The 27,751-nt window shown below is 38.5% G+C and overlaps 1 protein-coding gene across 1 annotated transcript in view; it reads left to right on the top strand.

Moving 5' to 3' along the window:
* Window positions 1-27,751, top strand: part of LOC104961062 (catenin delta-2-like) — an 85,302-nt gene that overhangs the window by 20,156 nt on the left and 37,395 nt on the right. Inside the window, exon 2 of the mRNA XM_010789268.1 lies at window positions 2,716-2,828. Within this exon, the coding sequence (XP_010787570.1) occupies window positions 2,716-2,828 (113 nt within the window). The remainder of the gene's footprint in view (window positions 1-2,715; window positions 2,829-27,751) is intronic.

Here is a 27,751-nt window from a genome sequence, read left to right as displayed (position 1 = left end):
TGTGTGTGTGTGTGTGTGTGTGTGTGTGTGTGTGTGTGTGTTGTTGTGGATATTTTAAACTTGTCAATACTGTAAAGATGTACAATGAGNTTCCACAGATGAAATGTTGTTATGGATTTATTGTCAAAGCACTTCAGATAACTTTTGGTTATATTCCATGGAATGCTCTTAACATCCCGATAGCAATGAATATCTGAAGTGCTTTGACAATAAATCCATAACAACATTTCATCTGTGGAAGCCGTAGTACTGTAAAAAGCACGACCAATCATTTTTAGCCGGCCCGGCTAAAATAACTGGATGGCCTACCTGCCTGTCAGCATTCCATCTGTGTATCTCGTGCCCTCATTGGTCATGTGCGCGTTCATGTGTGTTGGAGGAGGGGCTCTCTAAGGAAGTGGCAGATTTGTTCCGACTATGTATTTTCAAGTTCTAGCGCACTCAAGCTGGTTTCTCCAAAATGACCTACCCCACCTTTAATGTCACTGCAGCTAGTTTTAATGTGTAAGAACTTCTGCTCTCTTATTTGAATAAGCTCTAAAACCAATGCATGTGCACGCCGGTCATGTGTCTTTATACTTATCTGTGTCCATACTTGAGCCAGTGCATAATTACAATGACAATTGCAATCGGATTTGTTAACCTACTACATCAATGATTCATTCTAATCAAATGTTATCATTATGGTGAGAAGCGTGGAGTCGCCTCAGGCATCATCAGGCATTTAATCTCCCACGTACCACCACTCGGCTTTCCATCAGTACTCTTAAAATGAAGATGTGTAATCCTAATCAAATGAATGTTCCTTCTTTCTTGTAAAAATTATATTTTGAGAGCATTTTAAGTGTAAAACTAGCATAGTGAATATCTGTCTCTGACGGTGTCTGTGCAAACAGATCAGTATTTTTATTCACTTTTAATGACATGCAATTTCTTTCTAAATGCACTGTATGAAGCTTAATTAGGCTTGAAACCCCACAAGGATTTGGTTTTACTTATGCAATGGGACATTTATTTTGTACATAAACAATTTGGGCACTAATGGGTGTTGAAAAGTGTCTTATTTACCTTTATAATAAGTCATATTTGTCCTGCATGTGTGCTTGTGTCACTTCAAATATCCTCAAACATTAAGTTACTGTTGTCACTTTAAAAGTCAGCAATTGATCATCATATTAAATTACATTTATAGAGATTAATCAGATTCAAATTCAGACTTTTATAACTTTTAGATGAGCTCATATCTCTTTCAGAGTATCTCCTTTGTATGCAAATGGTGACCGGGGAGCATTTATAGATTGTATCTCCTGCTCTGACATGATTTATTATAATTCCATCACTTTTATTATCTGGAAAGCTACCAGGAAAATGTTCAAGCAATTTAAGATCTAAATCATAATTTCAGGACCATTGCTCCAGTGTGCAGGATCTCAGTGCCCTTGGCTTGATTTAAAACCATCTGCGATCCAAATATTTATTTGTTTTCTTCACACAAGTTGGTTAAATCACAGGTTACGTTTAATCAGCTATAATGATCGTAGCAGCAGACACAAATACTATATAATCAGCCATTTGTTTGTTTGTTTGTTTGCTGTGCGTAAGTTAATTGATAGTGGTTAATCACACATTGAATAGCATAAATTAAGCATGAAAACAATGGAAGAACCGTTCATCAAAACACGTTCTTTCACATGTACAAAAGTGATTAAAGGGAACTTAAAATGAAAATGGAGGATTCAAAGAAAATCCATTTTAATTGACACACGTACACAGGACCGCATACACAATGAAATGTAGTCTTTGTATTTGACCCATCCAATGTGACATGTATTTTACTTAAGAATTGTAATCAGCCACCAGTTTACTGTTATTTTAGAATTTCTTTTGGGTGTTTTTGGCACAATTGTATATATTTTCTTTTTGTAGAAAAAGGATAACACTTAATTATTTGTTTAAAGAACATTTATTGACACATGTGCGATATGATCGAATGTTAATTGTTTTTGGCGATTATCCAATCCTGATATCCTATATCTTAAGGGGGACTATCACATCTATCTTTTTAGGTTTATTTTTATGTCTTTCTTGACAGACTCGGTAGGACAGATATTCAACAAGAACAGAAATAACGTTTTAGGGAAACAAAACAAATATATTGTCGCCTAACTGCTTCCTGATCCACCTGGTTTTATGAACATCAACATCCAGTTCTCTCATGGTGAGAGCGCTTCTTTAGGGTGCGCAACATGGCATCTACGTAATGGGTATTTAACTGGGGTGATGTGACTGACAACCTCTTTCATCCCTCCCTTCATATCAGCCACCACATGGTAACAGCAGGGTGTAAATCCATACAGCGTGCTTGTCAGGCAGGCTTCAAACTAAAGCTTTAATGCAAAACTGACACTTTATGTAGAAAACAACAACAACATTCTACATTCCCCAAACTTCATCTGTTTCTCAACTTTGCTAGTAGCAGAATAACAAATGTCACATATGGGATGGTGTTAGTGTGGTGTCACTGTTTGCGACATTTCTCACCGACTCTCTGCCAGACACAGTGATATTTAGCCTGTTCTCCCACCACAGACGGCAGAGTCCATTTCACAACAATTTAAAATGTGTTTGACAACATGGCCAAAATAATGTTCTGGAAGGCTGTAAATGTGTTAATAAGCAGAATGTTTTGACATGTCTTTTTCTCTTTCCCTCCAGGAGTTGCAGTTTGAACGTCTGACCAGGGAGCTGGAAGCAGAGCGGCAGATCGTTGCCAGTCAGCTGGAGAGATGCAAGCTTGGCTCTGAGACCGGAAGCATGACTAGTATCAGGTGTGTTTGCGTGTTTGTCTCACACCTGTCAGATCCTCTTCTGAACACTCTCCCTGTGTGTGTCAGTTTTGCTCTTGCAGGTGAATGGCTTCAGAGCTGGTCACATTAGAGGTTCACTCTTGATTTGTGTCCAAAAGTCATCTAGATCAGGGGTCTCAAACTCAAAGCCCGGGGGCCAAATCCGGCCCGCAACTTCATTTTATGTGGCTTGCAAAGAATATGATGTGTTTTTTGTACGGTTACATGCCACTTTACAGAAGCATGATGCCCATAAACTACATGTCCCACAATGCATCTCGTTTTGTGACATGCGCACTGAAGAGACTTACATTACAATTATTTGCCCTGGGCTTCTGCTTTCAGACGTAGTTAATTACTAAGTTATTACCCTATCCTATAATAATCCAATTCAGAGGCAATAATGGAATATAATACATTATTTTATATATATTATATAGTTACAACCGGCCCTTTGAGTGCAACCTTTATGTGAATGTGGCCCGCGATGAAATTTAGTTTGACACCCCTGATCTAGATGATTGAATCCACATGTCAAAACACACCATTTTGTTTGAGGCGAGAGAGAGAGACTGAGATCCTCCTGCATTCCTGTGGTGCACAAGATTGTGTTCCTTACCACCTTACCCACACACCTACTACAGTTAATGCAACGTGTATCTATATTGTTATTTTCTTATAATTCACACAATCACCGTATATCAAATGGGAAGAAATACATACATCTGGTAGCTATATATCTTTCTTTGCCTGAATATTCAAATAAGATATGTATATCTTTTGTTTTTTTAATAAGTAACCACAGTTTCTTTTAAACAAAGATCTGGACATCACATCACATTGAGTTCCAGTACAACAGGACATCAAACTAAATGATGGATTAGCAAAGTTTGCCATTGTTAAAGTGACAGTTAATTACAACTCTGCATGGTATTTTGCGCTTACAAAACCCTGAAAAACATGTACTGCGTGTGCAACTGATTTAATTAGACAAGCAAGGCACATGAATTACAAATTAATACAATTAACATACTGTAAACAGCAAAAACTTGTAAACAGCAAAATAATAATAAACAAAACAGTACATATGTACATATCAACAGTGACAGATGTATATCTAGAGTATCTCTATTGAATTTACAATATGTACGGATTAACAAATAGAAGTCAGTGTACTTTGATAGGCCAGCCCTAATGATATGATTGGTGTAGCTATTATCTATGCAAGCTAGTTGACTACATTTGTAACCACACAACATAAAATATGGTTGTACGTTTTTTAAAGACAGTGACCTCCAGAGTAGCTTTATAAATGAACAAAGAAGAACAGTTTTTACTTATTAAGTTTTTATGCAACTAAATTCCATTAATTATATTCACTTCAGCTGACCTCATTTTAAAAACAAGTAGGCTATTAGCTGTTATCAGTTCTCACTAGTGTTATTCGTTTTCTTGTCCTCATTATGAAATTGCAGAATGACAACGGGAAGGTGAATGGGACATGAGGCAATTAGGCTGTAATCACTTTAAAATAAGTGTGAAAACTAAAGCGCAAGAATGATAACTTAAAACCTCTTATAAACCTGGTTGTATGTGTCTTCTTTGCTTCAAGAAAGGATACAGATCTGTCAAAAACTCAGGTGGAGGTTTACTGACAAGATGAAGATGCAATCTTAAAGCCCTTTCCTTCACATTGAGTACACACACCGCAGCACCTTTAAGCTCGGAGACGCACCAGGAATGAATCAATATCACTTTGCAGCAGGAGGCTTTGAACTTGAAAGAAATCTGACTTTGATTCCTACACAGTTAATCTGGATTTGATGATCATGTAACCAAATCCTTTCGCATAAACTGCATATCATTCTTCACTATGTTTTCTTTTATTATTATGACACATGAGTGTTATAGCCAAAACTCTATACATTTATAGGTTTTAGTTTTTTGCTTGTAGAATTGGCCCGACACAGACCATGTGACACACTAACATAGAAACCTAATCTCTTTAAACCTCTCTAATTTCCTAATTTGTCAGGTTTAATCAGGTGTGACAACATCACCCAGAATACATTTGTTTGCAGAACTAGAGAGCAGAATGTCATATTCGGTGCCAAAATCATGCCACCCCTGTCAGTGTAACAAGGTGGATCAAAGCGACTGCTTTTGGTAGTTCAAATTGATTATTGGCTCAGGTCTAATGGCACAAAGCAAATCCCCAGCTTTGCAAACATGACATGCTATTAATTGTCTATTAAAAACAGCGATTGCTTTTTACGAAGAACCAAACAATGTGCAGCTGCCGCAGGAGTCCATTGTTCTGCTCAGGGCCTTCCGTTTTTTTTTGTGACCGTCATATTATCTTCTGCTGATTGAGTTTGGACCCTGGTGTCGTCTCTGCTCTGATCTCACAGAACACATTCCATACCAGCCCAATGTGAAAACAGCACTCCTGACACAATAGTGGTAACACACTGAGCCTGCCTCTCAGGACATAGTAAAATGATTAAAGCATCTGGCTCTCTCTCTCTCTCACACACACACACACACACACACACACACACACACACACACACACACAAACAATCCATCATATGTTCTCCTCTTTGATTCCATTAAGCGAGCGGGGATTCCGTCCGTCTCAAACTAATTACTAGTCTGCCGGCATTGTAATTCTCGTTTCAATTTGAGGGGTGGACCAACAATGAGCAGCAAAGAAGTTCTAAAACCGATTCATTCACGTGTCTAATTAACTGGCCATGCATTTAGCTGCTCAACGCTGTCACAGGGCTGCATTGAGAGCCTCCATTTAAAACAGATCCAACTTGGGAGATGGAAGAGGTGTGGAAGCCAAACAAAAAAACCTTTTTCCACTTCAACACCCAGCTGCACACAGATGGAATAAAGACTTCCATCTTCTCACTCACTTGATTAAATGGGTTTATTATTTAGTGAGAAGCAGAATGTCTTGTGATTTCCAGTCTTCCCTTGCTTTTTATAGGCAGTCCACTTTGTTTAGCTTGGATGTAATTGCCAAAAGGATGAATGATTTGGAAAAACACACAATTACAACAAGGCTAATCAAAAAGTATGTAACCCGTGTAGGATTCATTCTTCAATTACCTCCTTAGTATTGTTGCTGTTTTAAATAGTGTATTCGCTGCGTGTCCTTGCAAACATAAGGGACAACATTTAATATGCAGCGACAAAACATGTACAGGAAATGGATCGTGTTGAAGGACCATTATTACATTGTACAAATGATGTGCAATGTTTAAAATGGGTAACAACATCTGTGAAAGGGACACAATAGTTAATATATAATATTAACAAAACTGCTCTAGAGCCTAAGATGAATTATTACAATATCTCTGTCCAAGTGACATTGGCCTCTTTCCTGACTGTAGGATTAAATACACATGCTGGCCAGTAAATAGTAAATTGCAGGGGAAAGAAGACATTGCTCCACTTAAAGAAGGGGTGGCCTGGTTGAAGTGACTCATTAGAACACCCCTATGGTTTTGGAGAATGGCACAGTCCAACCATCCAGGCCCATCTACTTTGCCAGGTGTGGTTCAGGAGTTCAGCCTATTGCCACGAGGAAAGTGAGCAACAAGACAACTACAGGAACAGGGTTAGCTCTTTTTATTTAAAATAATAATAAATTAAGCAGGATTGCTTGTACTTGAACTAGCAAAGAACGTAGAAAATGAATAGCTTTTTTTAAATATCTTTTTATTTCCTCCGTTTCATTTAGCTATTAGCAAACGTCTTTTAGCATGGCCCAGATGCATTTTTGCCGGTGTAGTCTTTTGTTTTCCTCTTTAGCAACAAGTTATGTGATATCTTTTTGTGAGTTGCCTGGCTTACCATGTTCTAACTCCAAGTCTTGTTGCCGTTTAGGTGCAGGTTTCAGGTCTTTTTCTCACCATTAGCAAAAGTGATGTATTGGTGTCATCCAGGTTAGCATTACTTGCTGCTAGCTACCAATTCTCACTCATTCAATGCTTCTGTGTCACATTGACTTTATTTAGCTGACAGTTGTCCAGCAAGGCAATGGTTCCAGAAAAATATAGTTCTCTAAAAAGTGATCTAATTGTTTTGCAACAACTTAATTTTAAAATGCTCCAAGGGTCTCGATACTGTTAACCAACACAATATTGCACCAGCATCCTGTATTGTTTATATGGAAACAGTGTTTTCCCATTGAATTCTTAACACGAATTCAATGAACACCTTTCTTTCTGAGCTGAAACTAGTTTATATTTAAGCCTATCGTGTTTTTTTCTTTTAAGCTCATAATCCAAATGGTTAAGAATGATAGACTTAATCTAATTCACTTATCCCTCTATAAAGTCTATTAAACCGTCCATTCAATGTTTCATTTGGAGGATCACTACCTGGAATCCCGGAAGCATGTATTGTTGTTTCTTTGAAAAACTCCCTCACAGACAGTCTTATTGGCTTTCCCAAAGGAGCAGCTCTAGTTTCTACTCCCAAAGTAGTCTCACATAGCCAGACCATCCTGCAAGGTGCTGTGTCAGCAGCACAGGAGAAAGGTCTGGCTACACTCATTATCGTTCTGCCACAGGGGAAAAGAACATTCCTTCTTGTTTGTATTTCTTTAAGCCAGTCAAAGTAAGCACAGGATGTATCAACAGAGCCCTGCAAAACACATAGCATAACAAATATTCTGTCCATAGCAGCCATATACCCACATTTTACACCCAATGATACCTCGTTCACACCAACGCAACTCCGGTTCAAGCTCCGTGCTAAAGCTTTTCAGGTTCAGAATCGGTTCTTCGGTTTAGCTCCGGCTCTTTTCACACCGTCCAGAGTCCGACTCATTGCGTCACCGTTTGCGTCATGACGTTACCGTTTGCGTGCCTGCTTCATAAAGCCAAACCGCGCGGAAACCCCTCACAGCTCACACCGACTACAACAACAATGGCCGATTGTGCTCCAGCTTCCTCTGTACCTCTTCGGAAGACCAGATTCCCAGTAGGTAGCTGGTCTCTTCAGTGGACCACTGCTGCTTGTTAAGTTTCTCCATCGTTGTGTACAAACTGGATAAAACGCAGCCTTTTTGCTGTTGTTCAGGAGTTGATCCCGCCCCTGCCCCTACCGCCACCTCGACGTAAGCGTGACGTATGTGGTGCTTTTTCTCCAGCCGGACACTTTTTTGGTGCTTGAAACGAACCGGAGTCCGGAGCTAAGAGGCTGCTCCGCTGCGGTGTGAACAGGAAAAGCTGGTGCTTTTCAAGCTCCAGCTCCGAACCGGCCCTCAAACACCGTTGGTGTGAATGAGGTATGAGTCAGACTACTCCCAGACGAACCACCGGTTTAGCAGGGTATATGTAATATAACCATTGTTGTTATGACCAGGAACTCTTTGTTGTTTTCAGACACCTTGGCTGATGCCACAAAAAAAAAAAAAAAGGAGCAAACAATACGGGATTGTGAAACTGTGTATTGTAGCTTAAATCCAATTGATATGTGAATCATCGACCAAAATGTCTATTTTTTCTTTAGTTAGAAGTCTTTTTATTTGTCTGTCCTATAAACTTTATTTTGACAGCTCTATTATATAAGGAATTCTGTCCCCAGATGGACAGACAGGTCAAACTACAACAGTTGAATTAAGCGTTGAGTGTTAAGTGCAGCTGTTTGACTGTGAGGGGGCTGGCAGTTCAGGATTCAGCGCCTGTTGTGATGTGGAAGAAAAATACTTTTAGAAGTGCTAATGAGATCTTCAGCTCTGCCTTTGTTTCCAGTTTTAATCAGTAACCACAGGTCGCAGTGTCTGCCACGGCATATGCTGCTGCTTTATCATTTCAAAAGTGACAAATCCGCTGTGTGAATGTGTGTGTTGCTCTATCAGTCAAGCTGAGACAATGTTTTTGTCTGTTGGGAAAAAGGAGTGTGATATACATGGCCCCATTAGTTAAAGGACGATTCCGCCCCAAATGTCAAGGTTGCATTCCGTGCATTGGTGAGTCTTGTGGGTTTAAACTCCATACGAAGTGGATAAACTGAGGAAATGGTAAATATATTTGATTATGATTTCATTGTGCATGTAATTGGTCAATGACACACCACTCTTTTCTATTTACTTTTATCACTTGAGCTCAGAGTAACTTTTGCAACATGTTTATCACACATTTTGTAAGACATTAGCCAAATTCAATGGCTAAAATGCCTAACTTCTAAGCTCTTTGTCTTGCCTGCCATTGGTAAAACCGAGAACAACTGCATTTTCCTTGCCTTAGGGAGGCTTCTACCCTAAACTTGTTGTTTAGTTATTCAGTTTCCCTCTCAATCCCTTTTGTATTCTCTTGTTGGAATCTCACTTTAGTTTTTTCTAAATTTTGTGTCAACAGTTTAAAATTCTCTTTAAATTCTTCCTGTTCTTGTTGCGTTTGGTTGCACTAGTCGGCTAAATTTGATCCCACACAAAAGTGCCTAGCAATCTCCAACGAGTTCAAAGTAACTTAGTATCCTGAATTGATTACGACCAATAAATATCACAAGGGACACCCCAGAGGACGTTGGTATCTCTCTCTGCTTTCTGTGTTGGTGTTCCCCACTCTGCCTAGTGTTTACTTGCTTCCTGGCTAAAGTCCCTCTATCTAATCGTCCGAGTGGATCTCTGACAGCGAGCACACACCCGGTGCACACCGCAGTGGCCCCTCCACTCCTCTGGCAGAGGAGTCGCCTCCTCCCAGGGTGGGCTATTTATCTGCCTCTTTTGGCTCTGCATATTTGCGACAGTTGTCCAGTAATTGGATGCCCGGCTGCTTGTCTGGCCGTTAAATGTTGAGTGTGTGTGTATGTGTGCGTGCACAAGCATTGGCTGTTACCATAGCACCCGGCGAGACCCGCTGCCGCTTGTCTGGCGGGATAATGTCTATTGAGGGCCCATTACCCAGAAGCTGTCAGAGCGAATACTGTGGCTCTCCCTCTGCTCCTCATCAGCAAACGTTAACTAACAAGATGTTTTGGAGAGGGGGGCATATTGCTGCATTAATGCATGAGAAATATTAGCTGTTTGTATTCAATTGAAAAATTATTTTCAAAGAAACGTTACTAATGGTAATTTCAAGGACTCCCTGTGAGGCAATCGAAAGAGTCAAAACATGTAATGTCAGGTCGGTTGGACAGAGCGTTCTACATCCAAGGTCTTGCTGGTGAGTAGGAGTGGACGATATAGGGGGTGTTTCTCAATCGCGAGTACGCTTGCTTGATAGCACATGTCTTCCGAGCGTCTTGCTTCAGAAGCGAGGCAAGAATACTTCCTGCCATTCGGAAAACAAAGAGTGGAACAGGCTAGCAAGTGTGCAGGTGTGCTTCATATGAGAGGCCCACCTTACATTTCCGCCACAGGATTTGGGGAAATGTGTCCGTGCGGAAATGTGTCCGTGCGCAAAGCATTGTGGGGATTTTAAGACAGCGGAGTCTACACATGTGCAGCCTCGAAATTTCTCCAAACGAAGTACGCGGGGCTCGGTAGAATTCCAAATATGCTGGACATTGGAACAGTACTTCGGCGGCACTCGATGACGTAGTATGCTTGAAATAGTGGCTCTTGAGCAGCTCGCGATTGAGAAACACCCAGGGACATGCCTTGATCTTTCTTACTACATTTTTTTGTTATCTACTCATTGTACAATAAATAGACATGACCTTGATCATTTTTGCTGACCTCAATATGCCCGTTATGTTAACATGCGTGTTTGTTTTCATAAATATGTCGCCAACATTTTGGCCAATGGGATGCCAGAATAAACTGAGAGGCTTAATTAATTATAAGACATGTGCATTGTGAAGACAATGAACATTTTTGTAAAAATTCCTTAAAAAAAGAACTAGCCTATCTATTGTCAATAAATAGATAACAATAAAGAGGAGCAGAAAATACTTCTTATCAAAACTGGCCCCATCTCATCATCAACAGATTACATTACATAATTCACATTCCCATAGGCACCATAATGAGGCTATAGCCCTGTGGACAATTACAATAACCCTGAATAGCCCTATAACGAGACTAACAACATCCTGTGTGATTTCCTTTACTCCGCTGCTGGTTCTCTTATTTCCCAGTTGCCATAGCAACCATCTCTGAAGTAGAATTACCTGTTGATCGTGTCACGCAAGGTGTATTTAATTAAGTTAACTGTATTTTGTTTTGCTTTGGTTTGCTCGCAGCTTGATATAAATGAATCTTTTCAACATTATCCGACCTCGCTCAACAGGGAAAAGAGAGAAGATGATGCAGAGAGATAGAGTGGGACCCCACCTGTGGCAGGAGACAAGAGACCCTCGGGTGCTACTGTCTCCTGCCAGGGCTGATGGATGTGTAACAAGTCTTGTGTCAACCTATACTCCTCTTTTTAAATAGTGTTTCTCACAGCGATGCCGCGGGTTTGGGTAAGGTTGGCCTTAATTCATGCATTGCAGATAACAATCGGTTGGGGTTTGTTCTAAGGTTGGGTTCAGGTACATGTAAGAAACTCAAATCAATTGGGAAATTGACATCACGTTATTATGCCTCTAATTTTTCAGCTGTTTTTTGTCTATGTCTGCATCTGCGCTTTGTCTGCCCTTGGGAGCATGCTGAATGATAGTTCTTAACAAAGAAAACCTATTGTTATTGCTGGCGTGTACTATTTTTCATTCATTAAGGATTCTAGTGTGTTGGAGGCATACAGTATGTGACTCAAAATTTACTTTTAAATGCCACAAGCCTGCGTCGAGCCTTGTTCATTAATTACTCTAGTTCCATAGCCCTGAAAACAAAAAATGAAGCACCAGGGAAGAAAAAACATCTGGCCCCTCACATTCCCCCTCAATTATATACTGTGTAAATATGGCAGTTATATTGCTAATTAGGAAACGTTCTACGCAGTTTTCCCATACGTTTTCATATCGGACCACTGATGTTTTCAAAAGACAGAGCGTCAAAGTCAGAGCGACGAGCCTGCACTGTGTTGCATATGGCTGAGCCATAAAGGATGTGAACTGCGGAGCGATATCGCAGAGTTAACGTCTCTCTTTATATTAATGTGAGAGCTATAGTCCCTTGAGCTACAGTTGGGCTGAACGCCTCTATATGACTGTAGAGTTGTTTTGAAGTATCAAAAGTGGTGAGAACAGAGGATCAGAGAGAGAAAGACGGAGTTTGAGGAAAGAGGGAAAAAAATAAGCTCTCTGGCTCAGTTTTATTCAGTTATGCAGTATTTGCCAGTTGGAGTTATATTCACTCCGATAGACTTTAGTGTTACTGCTGTAATTATACACACAGATCATATTCATCATTTAACTTTCGTTAGAGGCTGATACATCAAATCATTTGGTAGGATTCACATTTTTTCTCGTTTTTTCTAGTTTACACACATAGTATTTGTTTGCATGTGAATTACTTTTTGGCAAAAAGGCATCATTGTCAAAATAACACACACAGCACAATTCATTTACCAATTGGATGTAAAAACATGTTTATGACAGTCAAAATCAGGGCTGCAACGATTAATTTCTTTACCGACTAATTATCCAATTACGTTCTAGATTTATAAACTAATTATGTGGTATATAAAATGTCAGAAAAACGTGAAAAAATCCAACTGATGCCTTTTTAATGTCTTGTTTTGTCACACCAAAACCCAGAAATATTCAGTAAAATGTCTTATCATTTTCTGTTATTTTTGCATTTATAATAACTTTAACGATCTGAAATTCTGTTAAGCTCTAGTCAAAATGGGCTTACATTTATTAAATCAATAAATGGCAGTGTGAGTTTTGTGAGACCTCACACAATGACAACGTTTTTATGTGAGCTGTCTTTTGAAGTTTTTGTTCTTTCATTTTCAAAGGTGGTTTTGGTGAAACACGGCTCTCTACGATGCCCCTGAACTGCATCATCTTGGATAACACTGCCCGCTCCTCTCTAAATGCCAGTGCTCGGAATGGTTAAAAAATTCAGCCTGGATAAAACTCCCACACATTTTTTGTCTTAGCCAATGTCCCCACATGTTGAGTACAGCTAAGGTAAACCATTTGGTATTTTGAAAAAGATTTAAAAAGGCTCTCATTGAATTAAAGGAAAATCTTTATTGGCAAAACAAACCCTTGTGTCACATTAGAGCATCACATTTGTGTGTCAATAGATAATTTGTGATCTTTAGAATTTCTTTAATTATCTTTGACATTATTTGGCAATATTGAAGCGCAACCTTTACATTTCTTCACAGTTTGGATGTAAATTAGTATGTCTTAATTGGCTCAGACATATGGACTATGAAATTACTCTAATGCTTATGATGGTGCCTGTTTTGATGATGTAAGCGATGAGGATCTTCATTTTTTAATCCTTATTGATCCAAAGAAGGCTGACTGCTTGATGATAACAGCGGTGGGTTCTTGTGTGTGTTCTTGGTATTGATCTCACAGCGAGAGGGAATAGAAAGGAAGGTTGCGAGGTACATTTCAAACACTAGCATTCGTTGTGGTCCATACTGAACTCTGCGTATTTATCTTATGGAGCGACTTTGAAGCAAAGACAGGGCAGCAGAGAAAGAGAAAAAAGGCCAGCAATCTATACAGGTGAATGGAGACAAGAATAAGGCGGGATGGGAAATGTTTGGCGGGGACACAGGATTATTTTCATGGTTTTGCACAAGACTTATTGCGGATGACCTGATGCCAGCTTTGACCTCGCATTACACTCAATGATATTTCACACGCTGTGACTTCAGTTGCAACACTGTAGTAGAAAATGACTTTTACTGTTTGACTAATGAAAGAAAAGCAGGTTACTTTATGACACACAAGGTTGGATCAGCCGAGCAGGCAGTAAGTCAATAAGAGCATGATAATCTTATGTTTCCCTTCATTCACCAAGGGCCACTTTATGTTTATGTATGATGTTTTGTGCTATTGGTTTATTCTACTGTTGTGAGAAGCCTATCCGCCCTGCTGACTTCAATTTTCTGTTGTCATGGAAGCTGGACGCAGTTGCTCTGGGTTGTTAAATGTATGTTGTTCACAACTTTTATTATTGTTATGATTTCAAGACTGTTATTTCCCAGAGTTGACTGTCGGACAGCCTCTAAAGCTGGGGTTAGGTTTGCTATACGTATATATTGTCCCAATTTTTCCTACAGCTATTTTTCATAGTTGTTACAAGGTTATGAGGCCTCAAGGGATGACCTGAAAGGCAAGGGCCATGTGATTGAGACAGTCGACTGCACAGTTACTATGTGTTCAAGATGGATTGGCTGGCTGCTATATAATAGCATGGTAACTCAAACTCATCTTTGTGTTAAATATCAGTTTTGTAAATATTTGCCAATTGGTTTAACCAACAGAATTACCTATTTTAAACACTTTTTATATTTTAAAGACCATTTACATGCATACAAACGTATACAGTATAAAACACTACAGGGAAGGGTACGACGAAAAATGCATAAAAGGGCCTTTTTAATCACTTATATTGAGACAGTAGGATGTCCCCCTGTTGACACCCATATCCCCACAGAAAGTCACAGTTTGAACACAACAAAAAATATTCCAAAACTGTCATAAAATCTGAGTTTGAGAAAGTTTTCTTTTTGAGTAAGGAACCAAACAAAAATGTGTGGGAGGAAAGGCGAGAAAAAAGAGGATAAGGTTGAAAAGAGGACAGAACAGGGACCAGAAGGGAGGTGGAGAGAGGGAGGGAGGGAGTGAGGGAATAACAAAATGAGCCAGGAGGCAAAGGAAGCAGGGGGGAGATGCATTCTCATGTTAAGCCCTTTTAACCTGCTACCATGCAAACACACACTGAGCTAGCATGAGTCACTCGGAGACCCAGACACTCTTAATAAGCCTAATATCCTCCACAGTCACAGACAGGCTCTGTCTGTCACACTCACACACTCGGGTGTGTGTGTGTGTGTGTGTGTGTGTGTGTGTGTGTGTGTGTGTGTGTGTGCGCAGAAGGTGTGTACAACAGGCCAAGTCCAAAGCCATTACATTTATTTGACATCTAGCTAGCTAGAGAGTAAATGGCAACAGCTCTGGATTGTCGATTTGGGGTGTAAAAAGGACAGCACACTGCTATTACAAGCCTAACAGTTTGGATTTGGTACTGGGACTGTGTCACGTATCAGGTGTCGAGGAGAACTTGTCCGGACAGCGGTATCAGGGACACACATTCCCAATAGAAAGTCCTTTAGTGGGTTAGTGCTTCAGCTAGGGACACGTTTTTCTCTCTCAATGTTGCCCTTTTTCCTCCTAGTACCAGCATATAAGAGTAGGTCTGCCCTATATGAAGGACTTGTAATAGTTGAAAAACTCTGCTTTCTATAAGACAGAACCTCATCTCCTGCTAAATGGAGATGTAGCGGTACACTGAAGTCATGGTTTGGTCAATACCCCGGATTAGGAATTGCAAATTAGTGTGAGTTTGGTACAATAAAAGGAAAAAAAGCTATAAAGGCATGTTTCTTTATACATATCCTGTAGTGATAGTGTAAAAGAGCACACAATCCTACTGCTAGAGACTGAAGAGGCATTTCGCTGCCTCGCGACAGAGTTGTACCGCCAATCAGCTTCCTGTGCAAAATATTGCTCAAAGCCTAAAGCTAATAGCATACAGACATTAAGCTATTTTACCTACTTTAATATCCATACAGTGTGTTCTGATTAATCTGCATTCACATGACAGTGACCCCTGTACGTTGAAGGTTGGGCTTGAGTATACAAACCGCCCTACTGCTAAACCAAAAGCACTGCTGTCTTTTAATAAATGGCCACTGAGCACTTATCAAAAAGGTGTTTGTGTCTGTTGACAGAAACACGTATTTATAGCTCTTGACAGGCTCAATATTTCGGCACTTGATAACTGGAAAAAAGAGGAGATGTGGAAAGTCGGCGAACATCAGCTTTTGTTTTTATTTGCTTTGCTGAAAAGATGACTGATCATTCCACTCTGTGAGGTCTGCTGTCTTAGACGCTTTCTTGTCATTCAAAAGACTTCTCTTTCATTTTGTTTCGAAGGAAGGCTCAAAAGCCTTTTACAGCACAATAAGAGAGATGTATCACAGCCAATCATTTTTGACATTCTGCTTGCCGAGATTTCTATCCAGATGATCGGCAGCATTGGAGAGTTTTGACACATGGATTATTTATCTGCTGAGAGAAATACAAATACCTCTGGAGATGTTATCTGTCTCTGGGCAGTTCTGGAAAGACTGCCCAGTCTCACACAGAGAACCAACATGTCCTCCCCCTCGCCTCTCATTAACTTCTGGCTCCAAGTCAAAATGGCCGCCTCCCACACTGGCAGTCAATCTGACCAATTTAGTGGGTCACAAGAGACTTTTGCTTCTCTCTCTCTGCCTCTCTCTCTCTCTCTAACCATTTGTCTGGAGCATGTGGACGGGGTAAAAAAGATGGCGAGCTGCACCTCGTCATGCTGGGCTTTAATCACTCGCATCAAAGGGTCTCGTGCTTCTCTCTCTGTCTGGATGGCAGAGGGGAGGAAGATGAAGCGTTACTCTACCTCCGCTGAATTCATGAACATCAGACCCAGACAGAACTCCTATCTCCCGTCACCTTCACTGTCCTCGCTCCAGTTTGGCAGCTCATGCGGAGCTATTTATTCAAAAGCAACAGAATTTCACTGAAAAATATTATCGGTTGCAGCCAGACACAGAGCGCTGCATTCATTTAGTGTTACTTTATTTGGTGATTGCAATCTGCTGAGGCACTGCTGGCAACCGGCATTATTTTATTTGCATTTGCAACTAGACAAAATTGTTTTTTTCTGCACTCTCTTTAGTGATTGTGAATGTGCTCTAACAGACTTTTCGTGTTCAAGAATTCTGACTTGGTGACATTGATGATAATACACATAAAGGTCATGAACAAACTTCTCACTCCATATGGGTTCCCATCTTGTCTGATGATCAACTCTACCAAGACCTTCTCTGATGTTAATTAACTTGAAGTTTTATGGGAAGATTGTGTCATTGCTAAAAAGTTACCAATTTAGATTTTTGGTAAAAAGTGAAATGTCAAAGCTTGATACACCTAACCATCTACCCAAACCACATCCACATATTTAGTGCTATTAAGATGTCATTGTACAAATACATTTGCTTGTGACAGACAAAAGCTTGATATACAGTGGGGCAAAAAAGTATTTAGTCAGCCACCAATTGTGCAAGTTCTCCCACTTAAAAAGAGGAGAGAGGCCTGTCATTTTCATCCTAGGTATACCTCAACTATGAGAGACAAAATGAGAAAAAAAAATCCAGAAAATCACATTGTCTGATTTTTAAAGAATTTATTTGCAAATTATGGTGGAAAATAAGTATTTGGTCAATAACAAAAGTTCATCTCAATACTTTGTTATATACCCTTTGTTGGCAATGACAGAGGTCAAACGTCAAACAGAGGTCCCTCTTGGATCATAGGTCATTTTGAGGATTGATCCAAACGACCAGTACAATCGTTTTCCTGTTGAGGACAGCCTCAAAAGCAAGATATATTTTGAAAACTTTGTGGTCAGATCTAATGACATTACAACTCTAAGGTGGGAGTAACCTTTTGATTTTTGCTTCTTAACAAAAGTCAGAGGTCAGGTTAGACTAGAGTAGCTTTGTAATTTAGTATCTTGTTGTAGGACTGGAATAAGCCATGGGTTGTAGAATTTCCTACCATCTAATTACACCATCCTGCCATGCATAATGCACTACACGGCCCTTCTCTGGGTAGCATGTTCAACAGTCTCCTGAGGCTGTTGACATTTTCAACCCCTTGAATTCTCTCTTCTCTTGAGAAATGAGATACCGCCGAGTTAGATATTACCCGCACAAAGCAGCAACAGTTGGCTATTGTTCCGACATAATATGCAATTAGGTAAAATTCAGGTGACCGGGCGAGATAAAGTGCATAGTTACAGTGCACACCGGGGTCCTCCATCTTCCAGGCTCAGACTGTAATTAAAGGTCCACAATAGCCGTTATGGGATGTGCCTGAGCCTTTTCCTATAGCTGGCTGAGGGACTGTCTGAATGTTACCAATGTGGCACAAAATAAATACTGGAGTCCCATTTTAATAATATCAGCATCCCTTGGCTCTGTGTTGTTTTTCCTCTGTAGCGTGCGTTTATCTGTATTCTCTCAGGATCTACAATGCAAAAATCTACCAGTCTGTGTTGTAACTCTCAATGGTCTTGCATTTAGCTTCTAGATGCTGTTAACGGCCCTCCTTATATATCATATGCACCATATGGACTAATTTCTACAAGCCGGTCTTAAATCAACACTAAGATACTGACCAAACGTCACATTTATATCTACTTGCTTCCTGTGCCATAACAGGTTTTCATTGCTTTGTCTCATTCAAGAGCTTCTTGCATCAGCTGACCAGCAACATTAGAGTTCTATATCTTCAATACAAAAAACTGACTCCTCCTTAACTGACTCCATCACCAGCTACATCTAATTCTACCAACAAAATGTTCCACTCACTTCAGGTTACTCAGTCATCTCTGGAAAAGACAGATAGACAGCACTACAAATCAGGAAAAGTTAACAGAGGAAATAATTCAGAAACTACCCAGACACAATAATAAAGCGGGTTTGTTTAACCAACACCATTTTTTGTTGCATAGTATGAAATCAATACATTTAGAAAAGTACATCACTTTACTGTAATGCAGCCTTTAAAGCCAAGACAAGGCATTTACAGTATGCAGTAGTGTAATATCTACAGACAACCCAGTATCACGGCATTTCGTGTTATAGTCACAACATTTAATCTATTGATTCGTGTTCACTAACACGATTTCCCCCTTTTTTTTTTTCGTGTCACACAAAACGATAAAGTTGAGCTCGAAAATCCTCCAGCATCATTGAAGTCTCCGGTTTGGGAACATTTTGGTTTCGCAGTTACGTACAAGGATGACGGACAAAGACAGGTGGACCAAACCAAAGCTGTTTGTCTGCATTGTTCAACTAAAATTGGTTACGCGGCTGGCAATACATCAAACTTGCACACTAATTTGAAAAGGCATCACCCGAACGTGAATATCACCGGTACCAAAAGAAAAAAGACTGAATTGCAAACCCAACTCCCACTAGCATTTAAGCCTCCACCACTCGCAAAAAGTTTAGACCGAGCCAAAGCTATTACAAACGCCAAAAATCCTTATGTTGCCATGTTAGCAAAGCGCTACCTGGCTGTATCTGCTACCTCTGTCCCTAGCGAGAGGGTGTTCTCCACAGCAGGAGACATTGTTAGTGCCAGCAGATCTGCCCTTTCGGCAAGCAATGTAGACAAGTTAATTTTTCTTTAAAAAAACATGAAAATACAATGACAAGCAAGTCATAATGTCAAACTGGCTGCTTAGGTACTAGTACAGTACAATTCAAATACAGATTATTTCAGTTCATCGAAATGCTGCACCTTAATGTTTATTTTATTATATTTTGTATTTATTTGAGTGAATACATTATTCACAGTTTAATAATAATAAAAAATTTTTTTAAAAATAGTTTATGTTTTGTGATAATTGTTTCTGCTGTACCAAAAACGTACCGAACCGAACCGAACCGTGACCTAAAAACCGTGGTACGTACCGAACCGAAATGTTTGTGAACCGTTACAACCCTAATATCAAGCCACGATTATTGTTTTTATTTTAAATTCTATAATGTTGGACTTTCTTTGCCGTCGAGGAACATAAATGGGGCTCAGAGCCTCAGAATACTGAAATCAGTTTTTTAAAAATCTTTTTTTACTTCTAATTGGTTATTCTTTTCTAAATAACACACTGTTGTTTACTCAACAATAACACACAATTATCCTTGTTTTTATTTATTTGTTTGATTCTATAATATCGGGCTTATTTGCCGTCTGTCAGGAACTGAATTTCTAAATAAAGTCACCGGAAACAGACGTAGGCGATACACACCCACTTAACTGATTACCGAAGATCCTCAACTATGGTTGAAGCTCGGTGATTGGATGTTTTAGCCGCAATGCACGTTGGGATGTGGTGTTTATGCGATATGAAATCCGAATTTCTTTAAAAAAAAAGAAAATAATACTTTATTCCGAGTGTACTTGCTTTTCTCTTTGAAAGTCATCACATAACGCCATTGTAATACACGGTTTGGCTGCATTATTATTCTTTATTTATAGAGCCCTGATTAGAAGACTTCTGGACAAATTCGAAGAACTGCCGCCGAAACTGAATATGTGACGTGGATCATAAATATATCAACAATTAAACAACATCTTCAATTTCTCTTCACACAATACGTCTCCTTCAGTATCAACACTAATTCGGCTGACTTTTCTATTTGATCCAATTGGTAGATAGGCTATATTTACACCATAATGGTGCACAGCTTATAGATAGTGACTTGTAGTTTTTAAAGATATTATTGATTTTCTTTTAATTGAAGAATGTAAATACTGAGTTGAGAGAATAGTCAGGGGTTTTGGGTGATGGGAGACTCAGAATGTCAATAGCTTACCATTAAATGACGGATATACCTTTCTGTCTGTGATGTTTTACAAATCAGATATTAATGTGTAGAAATACAATATGTAAAATATTATAGCAATATCCTGTAGAATTATGTGAAAACATGAATAAAACTACACATCTTCAGATGTTATACATACATACGTGTCCTACACTAATAATAAAAAGTATAATTTGATGTGTTAACACTTTAAACTTGACCGTTTTTTAACCCACACCGCCTAGTGGTTAAAGCACATTATGGAATTATTTTGTTGAATATGTTATATTTGATGAAAAAAATATTAAGAGTACATACAAAATAGGGGGAAAGTAGAAGGTCAATGATAGAAATATAGAATATAAAATATCAAGAAGATACTGTATGTGATCTCTACAATAAAACAGTTTAGTACCGGATGTACAAAGATATTAACCTGTTAAGCCCCAAAGCCCCCCTCGGCGGGGGCTTTTTTAAAAATTTTCTTCACGACACTGTGTCTCAGGGCATTTTAATATTTAAGAACCTATTAATGTGTTATACCAGATTAACGGGAAGAATCTCAGCTAACTGACGATACAAACCATTTTTACCAAAACACAAGTCTCATAAGAAGCATCTAAATGACCCCTGGGCGAAAAACGCACTTTGGCACAGAACTCAAGATAAAAGATACCCTTATTACTTATCGTAGCTGCACATACAAGATATCCGATTAAAGCTGAGGTTCCACAGATTATTTAGGTATAGTATCATCACTGAGCGATCCGAACTCGCGACAGGGGAAGCAAACACAGACATCACAACACGTACCTTTACGGGGCTTTTACGGGAGATCATCTCACCGTAGCTGTCAATCTAATCAAAAGACTTGTTCAATGGCATTAAAACGAGAAAAAACGTGGCTGAATCAGTTAATCCATTGGTTGATAATGTTTCTGAGGATTTGAAAAAATTATTTATAATCCATAATTCCATTTTTATGTAAAAATCGGAGAGTAAAAGTTAGCTGCTAATGGTAGCCACCAGAGTTATCGCAGCTTCCGTTTTTGGCTATGCGTCAGTCTCACACATACACATTACCAAATAAGGAGTATGTGGGAGTTCCCGTCAATTCCATTGGCACTGACGATTAGAAAGAGATGTCAATCAGCAAAATTGAGCAAGGGGGGCCAGAGATATGGAAAAGCCACCCAAATGACCCCAGAAGTGGGTTTTCTTCGCTAAATCTCTATAAAAAGGTCAAATTTCACTTGTTTTGCATCAATCTTGATACAGGGTACTTATTAGATGTTGTAGTTTGGATTCCTAAAGCTTTTAGTCTACCATCCCATCATTCAAGGGTGGTTTTCACTAGTAATCTTTTTTTTTTGGACGGACACCATAATTTACATTTTTTTACTGTGTTCAATCTGAATTTACTTTAAAATAAAAACATTTATATTGATTCTGACACTTCTACATCCAACTCACAGATCTAACCTTGCTTTGAGAAAAAAGATTATTAATTTAACCCTTTTAGAAGGGAAGATATGGTCATTTGTTCTGGGAATGTCATTTTCGAGCCTGAGACCTGAAAAACAGGCTCGGGGCTTAGGACGATGTGCAAAACAGAAAAACTAATTAACCTTTATTTAAACATTAAAGAATACTTTAGGTTAAGGTCTTCTTTTAAATAAGAAAAAAACGTTGGGGGTATCTATCTACAGGTAAATATTAAGCCTGACAAAGTACTTAACGTCTAATATATTGCTTTCCTGCAATGTTAACTATGTTTAAGCACTTATTTTAACTGATATTATACATATGTATTATACTCTTATAAGATGTATGTATATAGTATAAGAAATGTGCAGAATATGACAGTTTAATGGTGGAGGTATACACACATATCGATAGATGTCTTGTAATGCACTGTGAGGAACCTGCGACCCAAGTTTTTTTATCATTGCTTAACTACACCGTGGTTGTGTATATGATATGTCAATAAACCTTAGAAAATCTTGAAATCTTGAAAGGGATGTGCAAAATAGCCATTATATACCGTCTTTAATTAACTATTAGTAGAGAATAACGATTAATGAATATACTTTTTAGAGATCTGCAGATAAATGTTTAGTCTTCTCAAGCACCAACTATCAAATATATCTCCTGATTGTTGGCACTTGACAATCACCTTCCCTGAATTTTACTCAGGTGTAACTAAAGTCTGATTTAAGGGTTGTTTATATTTCACATCATTAATTGTTGTTGTTTATATTTCACATCATTAATCAGATTCTGTAAAGTAACTAAAATAAATGTAATGGAGTAAAAATACCAGGTTAACCTCTGAATTGTAGTGGAGTAGAATTACAAAGAAACAATGAGCTGTCATGTGAGTATATATTAATGCTGCCCATTATGGACACAAGCAATTTTCACCCATTTATTAATTATATGTTTTAATTTTGATAACACCAATGTGTTTCTTATCCCCTTAACCTCCAGGGGCAGAGGTTAAGGGGACGGCAAAAAAGCCCGATATTATAGAATTAAACAAATAAATAAAAAGAAGGATAATTGTGTGTTATTGTTGAGTAAATAACAGTGTGTTATTTAGAAAAGAATAACAAATTAGAAGGAAACAAATATTTTTAAAATACTGATTTCAGTATTCTGAGGCTGTGAGCCCCATTTATTTTCCTCGTGGGCGGCAAAAAAAGTTTGACATTATACGATTTAAAATAAAAACAATAATCGTGGCTTGATATTGAGTAAGAACATGTTTTTATGAACCACACAGCTTCCGGTCTTCCAAGACCCGACTGGAAAAAAAGACGTGGTACAGGCACGAAACACACTACCAATAAAAATACATTGCTTTTCAAATTGTTCTGTGTGAGACGAAAAAAAGGGGAAAATCGTGTTGGTGAACACGAATCAATAGATTAAATGTTGTGACCATGGCACGAAATGCCGTATGACTGGGTTGCTACTGAAGAGGATATATAGTCTTGTAAATCTTTATCGATATAACATTGATATGTTGCCAGTCCTTTCTCTAAATGCCTATACACTTCCAGTTGACTGACAAACGAATGGCTGCAACACACACTAAACTCTTAATACAGGATCAATGCATGAAACGGCTCTCTGCAGAAAAATGGCTTCTTTTGTAAACCTGCACTCGTGTGCTAGTAAATACAGAAGCTCCTGACCTAGTTCAGGTCATATTTGTTCAGGTTTGAGATCTACGCTTGTATAAACAGAATATTGTGGATATTACCATAGCAACGGAGTTTACACAACAGATGTTTTTTTCTATCTCAGGATTCCTGCTCAGCTTTTTAGCTATCATATTATTCATGTTTCTCATAAACAGGATTTTTGCTTATGGGTTATTGCAAATGTAATGTGGCATATAGCTTCCATGCGAAACTTCACACATTTAACACGGAAGCTAAATAATAGGTAGCTTGATGTTTGGTAATCCAGAATGTAATGGATATTAGGAGACACACTTTGAAGGTAAAATGTGCTGTTGATGCTTCAGGGTGTTCAAATATAACATGTTATCAACTTGAAAAAATACACTATTACAAAAAGAGTAATAATTTGATGCTTGTTGCTGCTGCATTTGCTCAAAATGCTTCTGGGACTTTCGCTAAGCATCCTTTAGGGACCAGCTTGTGAACACATTGAAGGGCTTAGCACCTAAAGTCCCATTTATATTTTTGGGGATTTTTGGACTTTGTCATGTAAGCAAACATTCGCTAAGCAACTCAAATATTATCAGCTTGTAATAGACTTCTGCCTCCAGTACTGTCCGGCAATCAGCAATCATTAATACATAAATGTTCCTGTTTGGTAAAACAGCTACTACACAACACAACATATGCATTTGTTATGATTCTTAATATTTGTGTATTTATGCAGGTTTTTCCTTGAATGTATAAGTTTGCTTTTATATAAATCATCACATCAGCATCACAATAAACCGATTTTATACCTCACGTGGTGTGACTAATGCATTTTAGCTTCACAGTGATGTGTGAGCGGACAATAAAGAGGAGGCATAACTCCTAAAAGTTTTGCATATTTGTGTGCAAGGAAAACTCAACTGGCATTGATTGATGATCAAAGTAAAGTGAAATAAAAACAAAACATTTAAACGAGGCTTTTTTTAAATTATCCACTTTGACTGTTCTTTGAATGGTAGAAAACACATTGAAGTGACACATCTTAATGCTAATTTGTACTTTATTTATATGACTACTGTATATGCTTTCAAAAGTGCAGTGTCAGTAGTTGTGATGAGAATGTGAATTAAATAGATGTGAATAAGTCAACTAAAGGTAACTGTGAAGATTGAAAGAGAATATGGATAAAACAAAATCTGGCTGATTTAGTAATCTTTTGCATATCAATTCTTTAAAATGCGCCTGAGTAAATTAACAATCACACTTTGCCTTATTTTGTGAGTCAAGCAACGGCAGCTTTTTTTGTTTGAGGGTTTTAAATACCTAAAATGGCTATTGCTTTCCTTTCTTTGTATTGTGTTTCTTTATGGGTGGCTCTATTATCTAACAGCTATGTCTACAAGAGGGCTGGCCATTGTAGTCAGAAAAGATAACAGATAATATGCAGGGCTTGGAAATAGATGGATTATATCGACTGAGTTGAGAATGTGTTTATTGGGTGGATAAAATGACAGGATTTCCAATGCTATCTCTGGCATCCCCTCTTTTAAGCCTCCCTCAACAGAGCTCCCTCTCTCAGTGTCATATTCTGGTTCCCCGTCTCTTTCTCTCGACCATTATCCCTCGCTCTTTGTATTATATTCCACTTTTTCATTTTCTCTGTCCTTATTGTTTTCCAACTCTCTGTCTGTGTGTCATATTCTTTCCATTACCCTGTAGCCGAGAGACCAGTCGGTTGGATAAGGTGGTCGGAGAGTGGCAGTTTAATTTGATGTTTTTCTCTAGGAATAGCATCAAATAGCTTTAATGTGCTCTTCAAAGCAGCTGAAAATATCAGGTCAGAATGTACAACAGGAGTTGATCATTATTTTAAATTACAGAGCATTACGCTTCGCATGTGTTCTTTCATCCACATAACAGCTTCATCAAGTGGTGCTTTTGACTAAACTTGGCATAACTGGGCTCAGGTATTACAAAAGATTGCTTTCACTTAACTTGCTTTTTACCTGATTGAAAATTCAGCTCAAGTTTGACTCTTTTCTTGACATTAATTTTCCCATTTGGGGTATAGATTTTTATTGTAGACCTAAAATAGAAGAGTCCAATATGTCATTCAGTCTAATGGATCCGATTTCTAGTAAAGTAGTGTCAGGTCTTTATTTTAGACACCTCTGCTTGGTGGAGCTCCAGAAACATTGGCAGTCTAAATAAACTCTTTCTTTTCCAATTATGATTATAGGCTTTTAGGTTATTACCCCATTTCTGGTGGATTAACATTAGGTGAGCCATTACAGGTTACAATAATAGATATTTATCGTCAGAGTTTTTCACGGGGTATTCATCTTTGTATAATATGTGGGTCTTTTGTTGGTGTTCCTGAGAGTATACAGCCACCTTATTCTTGTTCATTTGTTACTTGAGTATCAGTGTTGACCCTAAACCCAATTATCTTGTAAACAGATTAAGTTAAGATCACGTTCCTACCAAAAACTAACCAGTCTAGACTTAGTTTGAGACCATGCCGAGACCAATTCCTCTGAAGAGTTTAGGTACAAAGGTTTTTTTCCACACCCGAGTAGGACTTATTTTGATCAAATCTGCTTAAACAAATCCAACCAACCAGAATACGATTAAACTGGAATAAAAAACAACACCTAAAACACATTTTGAGAACAGTATTGTTGATACATTTTATGGGAAAACAACATTGTTCTTACCCTGGGATTATGTTAAACAGCATTATCTAACCTGTTTGGATTTTGTGTACACCACAAGCAGCATAGAATATGTGCAATAACATGTTATTACATGCACTGACAGCTTTTTTAATTAATTAATGACATATAAATCCCTGTGTTGCTACTCCCCAGCCACAGGTCATACTTAATATTTGACCCTACCCATTCAAACACAAAAAACAGTGTTGATACCTGTGCCACCTGAGGATGTTGTCTATAAACACAAACCTATCCAAGTTTACCCTTGCACGCACATGCACACAGCATTATATCATTAGTGGTGATGAAGTGCCAATGCCATGGCGTGACCCGCAGCAGGCGAGTTGATCACGTTGTCAATTAGTTCTCTCTCGTCGACTAATCATACTGTCACATCCCATTGATGCGCCAGGGAGATTCGACTGGAAAGAACTCTCGGTATTTCCTGGGCCAAGAGGTCAATGAGCTGTTTCGGATACTAAGGTCTGATTGGTGACCAGGAGGAGTAGGACTGCTTATTTGGGCAGAGAGGGCTGGTGAAGCTCAGGTGGTCATCCAAATCTGCACTTTGGAGAACATCAATATAGCCGCCCTATAAACAGAAAACCCATCAAACTATTGTGAGGGATGACAAATTGGTGAATCAGTCAGTACAGGAAGATGGGTCAGTGTATGTTTTGGTCATTGGATTTTCTTTTCACAAAAAGGATATTCAAAAACAAAAAACGAATTTTCGTTTTAAAATTGAAAAACCAAACTTGAAATACAAGGCGTTTTTCTTTATCATGGTCAAAAAGGGATTTACTAAACTTAAAAAACGGGATGATTTTCATTTTCTAATTCTCAAAACAACAAATAAAAACACTAGAAAACAGAAAACAGTGGTAATTAAAGTGTCAAAGTCTCAAAATGCTACAACTACTGTCACAAACTGGATGAATGTCAAGTATTTTGTTAAAGGAGGATGAAAGCGTAATTAAGGAGCACTATTGGAGTGACTTTGATGGTTATTGGACTCCGGATGAATTAATCTGGATACCCGCTGTATGAAGAAATTAAAGGATGGCGCAGAAGTGGAAACAATTCACAAAGGGATTAAACTGTTTAAAACACATGCTCAAAGTAAGCCGGATTTTGCCGATGTGTTTATGCGGATTCAAAAGTCGTAAATAATCCACAAAATGGAGGATACCAATCTGATCGGAGCAACTGTGACAAATAATCCCACTGAAACCGGCATGGACAATGACTATGTTTTAAAAATGCGCTTATCCAGACAAGCCCGGCTTGGACACTTAACGCGCAGAAGAAACATTTCTATTAAATAAAAAATTATACATTTCTGTCTTTTTATGTCTATAATAGATACTAACTTGAATTTGTATTCAAATTCATTAATCAATTATTTTTTATATTTTATTGTAATGTATAGACAAGGCTTTTAGTGACAATCATGTATTGCTTTACAATTATATGTAAAC

The sequence above is a fragment of the Notothenia coriiceps genome, unplaced genomic scaffold, assembly GCF_000735185.1.
Source record: "Notothenia coriiceps isolate Sejong01 unplaced genomic scaffold, NC01 NC01_scaffold00032680, whole genome shotgun sequence".
Classification (NCBI taxonomy): domain Eukaryota; kingdom Metazoa; phylum Chordata; class Actinopteri; order Perciformes; family Nototheniidae; genus Notothenia; species Notothenia coriiceps.
The sequence above is the reverse complement of the archived record's forward strand: the minus strand, read 5'-3'. Positions and strand labels throughout refer to the sequence as shown.